The sequence below is a fragment of the Triplophysa dalaica genome, chromosome 2 (genome assembly GCF_015846415.1).
Source record: "Triplophysa dalaica isolate WHDGS20190420 chromosome 2, ASM1584641v1, whole genome shotgun sequence".
NCBI classification, from domain to species: domain Eukaryota; kingdom Metazoa; phylum Chordata; class Actinopteri; order Cypriniformes; family Nemacheilidae; genus Triplophysa; species Triplophysa dalaica.
The window spans coordinates 3,048,592-3,055,705 of NC_079543.1; the positions used below are offsets into that span (position 1 = coordinate 3,048,592).

Below are 7,114 nucleotides of genomic sequence, written 5' to 3' on the forward strand. Positions count from 1 at the left end.
AATGGTTGCTATGGGCGTGGCTTCGTAACTTAATAAAGTTTCTGGGATACTGATTTGTTGACTGAGTCAAATGAGCCCACCCCTTGTCTCTAAGTGGTTGTACTGCGAAGATATTCAACACGGGACAGTAACAACGCCTTACATCGGCATGTTTCCCCTTCCATTATAAGTATAAGGGGAATTTTGCGGGGCTCTTACACCCCAGGGGTGCAACTGACACCCCATTGTGAGTTATGTTCTTATAGAGGCTGCCAGACTCTTCAAACGTGGTAACTCGCAAGTTTCAACGACATCCTTACTTTGAGTTAAGAGCCGTCAAAGTTTGTCCCAATGTTAAGTCTATGGGAAATTTGGTGGTTTTGAGAGTTCGGTTTTCGAAAACCAGAACCTGGATCAGTTTGAAAACATATAGCAACTCAAGTCAGACCAGTTTGAAGGGTTGTGGAAAGTTTGGTGGATGTAGCTTGAAATGTCTATGAGGAGCAGTGTTTAGAAATTTTGTGGAGGAGACGATGAACTTAGCTGTTCTGTCATACCTTTGGTCCTACATGAGGTCCTAGCTGAAATCACCATGGTAACCAAACAAATAGGATAAGATTTTTAAGTTACTATCTTTCTGTTATACGTCCCCTGATCTCCGAATGCAAAGAATTTGATAAGACACAAAAGAGAGTTTACAAGAAAATCGTGCATGCATCATGTAAACCAAACGTGTAAAGGCCTGTAAGCAGTCACAGCATCTAACATGCTTTTATCTCACTGCCAGCTTGCAAGGTGTGATTTAAAAGCACAGTGTTAAACAACGCCCTTATGTTTTTAAAAGTATGCTCATACAAACAGAATCTCACTTTAGCAGAGTCTCAATGCATTTATTCAAGTGATGGAAATAGACCATTTGAATATTGCAATATTGACAACAATTACTGCCACAGATCTGTACAGAGAGACATTTACATTAGTTAATCAGAAAAGATCTCATGTGACCTTGTCGTTGAAAGTAGAACGTCGGGAAAAAATCCATATATATATATATATCCAAATATGCTGATAATGTCCCTTAAGGGAAAATAAACATCACAGCTGATCAACATTTATATGTTGTGTTTCGGGATTGATGTAAATAAGCGTTCAGTTCACTATATATGTTAGAATTTACATGACACCCTCAAGACTGAATTTGTGAGATTGCAGAGTACATATAAGGCCAGCATGAAACCACATCCTGTTTAAAGCTTCCAGTTTATTAGGCACAGTGCTCAATATTTTCAAGACCACAGGTCATCGTTGAACATACAGAGAAAATAATGGAAGTAGAGGCCATTTATGAAAATATTCAAGACAAATTTAGGAACACAGTCGGACATCAGCCACAGAGTCGACCGACTGGAGCTCAAAGCAGCAGTAAGCAGAAAAGCTGAATTTTGATGATGCATTTGTGGTGCATACCACTTAAATCAGACCGTACTTCACATACTACTTTGAATTTTTTTATCTGACAGGAAGAAAAAGATGGTTTGTGCCGATCACAGCATGCCTTGGAATCATCTGTGTTCTTCTGGTGATCGCTCTCATACTGCTGTATGTTCATCTCACAGCAGAGAGAGATCAGATGAACATGACATATATGAACAAAGCTGAAGAGTACAATGAAACCGTGAACAGCCTGAAGATCAATTACAGTCATGTGACCGATGAGAGAGATCAGCTAAAGATAAACCTAAAGTCTGTGAGGGAGATGAAGTTGAAGTTAGAGACCAATTACAGCCATCTGACCGATGAGAGAGATCAGCTAAAGATAAACCTAACATCAATGAGTGAGATGAAGTTGAAGTTAGAGACGAGAGTCAAGAATTTGAGTGAAACTTTAATGAAGAGTACCTCAGGTTTGAAGAAATTAATTGGTGTGATTGTTTCTTTTTCTGCTATTTTTGCCTTTTATTTAAAATAATTATGTGAGATCCGTTTGTGTTTTTGTTTGCCTAAAGCCTATTTCATAACCAATGAAGAGAAGAGTTGGACCGACAGCAGACAGTTCTGTAGAGATCGGGGTGGAGATCTGGTCATCATCAACACTGAAGAAGAACAGGTAGAGTTTGTGTGAGAGAGAGTTTAAGTGTGGAAGAGAATGAGATCCCAGCTAACAATGGTTTGTTATAAGTACGTTCCTTAGAGGTTCTTAGAGGACATGTTTTTGAAAACGTTTTAAAACCTTACAAAATGTCCAAATGTTTTCTTTCATGTTTTAATAAAGTTTCCAGCTAACAATAGTCACCATCATGGTGATCAGTGTTTCCTTGAGTTGGTCTCTTGACTTTATGCTTTAGATTATTGAGCGTGTTGTAATCATGTGAATGTAATGTTGTTATGGCAATGCAATAAGAATCTAATCCAATGGAGTTTGTTGGTGGTCATTAAAATTCACCATCATATTATGGTTAGAGTCATTGATCTCATCTGGTTTGAGTGCTCTGCCGTTGAGCCTGAAAGAAAATTGTTGAATAAGGGAGTTTTATTTGCTATTTAATGCATAAAAAGATTTGTGAAAATGTTGTATGTTTTCCAAAACATTTCAAACCTTTATGATTTCATATACACACAGAAATACATATCTTCAATTGTCAAAGGGAGAGCATGGATTGGTTTGTCTGATATAGAAAAGGAGGGCAGCATGACATGGGTGGATAATACACCACTGAATAAAGGGTAAGTAAAAAAGCGGTATCCGTGTGCATTTTTCTTTCAATTGTCATCACAAATTTCATTGTTTCTAAATGAGTCTAAACTGTTCCGCATCTGAATAATGTGATCATATATTATTTAGGTTTTGGTACAAAGGTGAGCCGAATGACGCTAACGGCAATGAGGACTGTGTTGAAATCTTGATTCTGTCAGAGAATATCATGAACTGGAATGATCTTCCATGCTCAGAGAAGAGAAAATGGATTTGTGAGAATTAGGTCCAGTTTCACAGACAAGGCTTGAGGCTAGTCCCAGACTAAAATGAATATCTGAGCTGGCTAAACTGAAAACCACTTGCCCTGACATAACTTCAAATATGTCAATGCCATTGTTAAGTCAGAAGATGCACCAGTAATATTTTTATGGAGGTCTTTTTTATAAAACCGGATATCCTTATCTAACCACATCTTGGTTCTGGTTTAAGCTAAGCCACGTCTGTGAAACTGGGCCTTAAAGTCAGTTTGCTTTTGGTGTGATATTGAAAAATGCTTTTACCATAGTTTACACAGTTTTTATTGGATCATTGTTTTGCATTTGCATCATTTTCTGATTGATGTGTCTGGGAGCTAAATGATGTCATAAATAGGTCTAACCTGTTATCATGCTATACTGTAATTTCTTTTTTACTTTGTTAATTAAAATACGCAGTCAAGATAACATTTATTTCAAAGAGATTGTAAAATTGATACAATCGCTGTGTGTGAGGAAGGAAATGAAATGTAAGTTTTATTCTAGTCTTTCTTCAACAACCTCTCTCAGCTTCGTCAGTCTGACCCTGTAGCATTAGCCCCGCCCCCCCCCCCCTCACACTTACTATTACTGCCACCTAGTGGCCACCAGCACACTTTCACTGTATCCACCCCTTCGACACATGAGAGCTAAATTTATTCATATTTAACTCGGTTTCGATGCTACATTTTCTCTCGAATAATGTGAATGTAGTGATGAGTATTTTTTTAAAACGTTTCAAAAATTTGACGTCGATTTCTGAAGTATCAAATGTGTGTTCTGCAGAAGTGTTGTGGACTCAGCTCCGCCCTCTTGTGGTTATTGGCACAATGGCACTGTATTCAGCCCTCTCTGTACAGCCTGATGTCAGTTTGTAGTTATAAGCTTTCTGTCCGTTTCTAAATCTAGTTTTCAACCCCAAACTGTAAATCATTGTGTTTTTTTATTTTTAAATATGTTCTTCTTTTTCTGGATAAACCTCATATATTGATGAATATTTCAGCAGGTTTCTGAAGTCTAATGTGCTGAAAAGGTCTCCTCTGCTGATGATTGGTTGTGGATGTGAACAGATGTAATTTATTTTTCTCTTGTGCATGCCCATTATTGGTGAAACATCTACAAAAATATGGCATTTTGCAGAGGAGTACCTGAAAACCACATTTGAGTAAAAGTACCAACAAACAAAAAAAATCCACCATTACAAGTTACAAGTCACAAATACCAAAATGACTAGAGTAAAAGTCTCAGAGTGTCTGATTTCAACGATAGGTGCCATACAAAATGTAACGTGTAATTGCATTAGTCATTACAAAAGTAGCGGAGTAAAGTGTACATATACTTATCAAAAAATGTGGTCAAGTATAGAGTAAAAGTTGCTAATATCTTTAATACTCAGTTCAACTACAAAGTATCCAAAATATACTCAAGTACAGTAAAAAAAATTCTGTGATTTATAACGTCTAAATGTCCTTAGATGCTTTAAGTCTCGATACTGGTGTAGTTTCAATATCTACCAGCAGAGGTCGACAGCATCATTTAACAAGCCAAACCCTTAATCGTGGTTGAAGGAATGCCATTTCACAGTCTCATCCAAAGCAGTATGTACTCGTTTTAATTAAAATAGGAGTTTTTCTATATCTCAAAAGGTAGATAATCTTTTATATTTCGGAAATATTGCTACAGTGAAACAAATCCATTCCTTATCACGTACAATTATAGGTCACTATAATTCTTGTCACTTACAATACCAACCACAGGATCACCCCTGCTATTACTTCTGTGGTATGCAAGATATTTTGTGTTAAAATTCCCAAAAGCCTATCTTAGAAAAACTTTAGAAAAAGTTTGGAAAACCTTTTTACTCAGTGGCCTAGCTCAATGTTAAAATATGGTGGCCATTGGCCACATAAATGTAAGGAGGCGGGAGTTTCCGGTTACAGAGCCGGTGTGGTGACCAATCAAATCAAAGAAGACAGCTAAGGTTCGAGTGCAGGCAGTGCAGGCTGAACATTCAATATTTTACCACTTTTTAACAAATAGAAATGTTTAGCGGTAGTATCCACTGATGCACACTACAAAACCGTTTCAAATGGCTGTATGTATAATTTATATCATGTACACACATACGTCATTTATTTATTATAGAAAGGAAAGCCTTACATTTCAAGGTAAGAATGAAATTACAATGATAATGTCTTAAGAGTAGGAAATGGGATTCAAATCAAAAACATTTCCCCCCATTTTGTGTCCCCCCACATGTCAAACCAAGGTTACACCCTTGTGTACATGTACAAAACATGCTTGTTTGTATGAGACTTTAGTTTTTCTGTACAGTGGGTGAGATGTCAGAATTTAAATTAATAAAACCACATCCTGTTAAATGTTGCTGTTAGAAGCACAGTAAGCATTATTGTAAAGAGCACAGAACATATAACCTCTGAAGATACGGATCAAATTATGGAAATGGAAGCCATTTATGGAAATATTCCACACAAAATTGGATCTGAGACACAGAATCAGAACCGGAGTGAAGCTCAAAACAGCAGTAAGCAGAAGTTATTGTTTGAAACTGAACTTGTGTTGCGTGTCAGTAAAATATGTTACGTAAATACAATTCTGATCTTTTAAGAAGAGGATTTAAAAATGTTTTTTGGTAATATGAAGTTAATCATAATTTCGTGTGTGTGGGGTTACAGGAAAACGGCTTGTGTGGATCACAGTGTGTCTCGGGCTCATCTGTGTTCTTCTGCTGATCGCCCTTATTGTGCTGTACATCCATCTCACAGCAGAGAGTGAGCAGATGAAGAAGAGATATTTGAACATAGTTGAAAACTACAATAAAAATCTGAGCAGTCTGACTGATGAGAGAGATCAGCTACAGATAAACCTAAAGTCTATAAGTGAGATAAAGTTGAAGTTACAGACCGATTACAGCCATCTGACCGATGAGAGAGATCAGCTACAGATAAACCTAACATCTATGAGTGAGATGAAGTTGGAGTTAGAGACCAATTACAGCCATCTGACTAATGTAAGCCAACATTTCTACTCTGTGATGGAGAAGAAACTGGAGTTGGAGACCAGAGTTAAACATTTGAGTGATGAACTAATGAAGAATCTTTCAGGTTTGTAGAAATGTATGTGTGTTTTTTTTTATAATATTAAATTATTTGAGTTTGACGTGTTTTTCTGTGTGTGTGAAGGCTCATGCAGATATTTCATATCTAGTGAGAAGAAGAGCTGGTCTGACAGCAGACAGTTCTGCAGGAACCGTGGTGGAGATCTGGTCATCATCAACACTGAAGAAGAACAGGTAGAGTTTGTGTGAGAGAAAGTTTATGTGTCAGAATGAGATGAAACAAACATTGTTCTGTTTTTATACACGCACAGAAATACATTTCATCACTTGTCGAAGAGAGAGCGTGGATTGGTTTGTCTGATATAGAGAAGGAAGGCGACATGAAATGGGTGGATAACACACCACTGACTAAAGGGTGAGCAAACAATCAGTCTACATGTGCATTTATAGTTGCCGAATATATAATGTTAAGCATCTGAATGATCTGATCACATACCATTAGATTCTGGACCAAAAATGAGCCGAATAACGATGGAAACGAGGATTGTGTTGAAATTTGGAATCCTAAACAGTCTCTGAACAACTGGAATGATCTTCCATGCTTAAAGGAGATAAAATGGGTTTGTGAGAATTAGAGTTTATCTGCTTTTGTTGTGATATTGAACTTTTGTTTTGCTGTATCTACTTTTAATTTAAGTACAAAACAATGATGTGGATGAAACAGTCTCATCCTCATTGACCTACTCTCTGCTCTGACTCTGGAGCTTAAGCTCCGCCCTCCCCCTTACGTCAATCTGCCACCCAGTGGACACGGGGACAGAGTAACTGTGTCCAACCCCTCTGCACATGCGTGTCGGTCTATACATTATTTTCATTCTGTGCCTGTTTCTGAGTGTGCATTAGATTTCAATAAAAACATCTGCAATCACATCTGTAAATCATTGTGTGTTTTTCAGTTGAACAAAAATTCACATTTCTTTTAGATACTCATAAAGAGAAGAGCTTAACGTACATCAAATAAGGACAATTCACCTACTTATCCTCACGTGGCTTTAGATCTGTATATTA

The 7,114-nt window shown here is 37.2% G+C and overlaps 1 protein-coding gene across 1 annotated transcript; it reads left to right on the forward strand.

Moving 5' to 3' along the window:
• Positions 1-1,270: 1,270 nt before the first annotated feature.
• LOC130436059 (C-type lectin domain family 4 member M-like) lies at positions 1,271-6,899 on the forward strand. The gene is made up of 11 exons (XM_056766973.1): positions 1,271-1,401; positions 1,500-1,883; positions 1,986-2,086; positions 2,600-2,703; positions 2,822-2,946; positions 3,164-3,172; positions 5,330-5,512; positions 5,664-6,092; positions 6,171-6,280; positions 6,358-6,461; positions 6,549-6,899. The coding sequence occupies exons 1-11, from the start codon at positions 1,305-1,307 to the stop codon at positions 6,679-6,681; spliced, it is 1,779 nt and encodes a 592-aa protein (XP_056622951.1). The 5' UTR covers positions 1,271-1,304; the 3' UTR covers positions 6,682-6,899.
• The last annotated feature ends 215 nt before the right edge of the window (positions 6,900-7,114 follow it).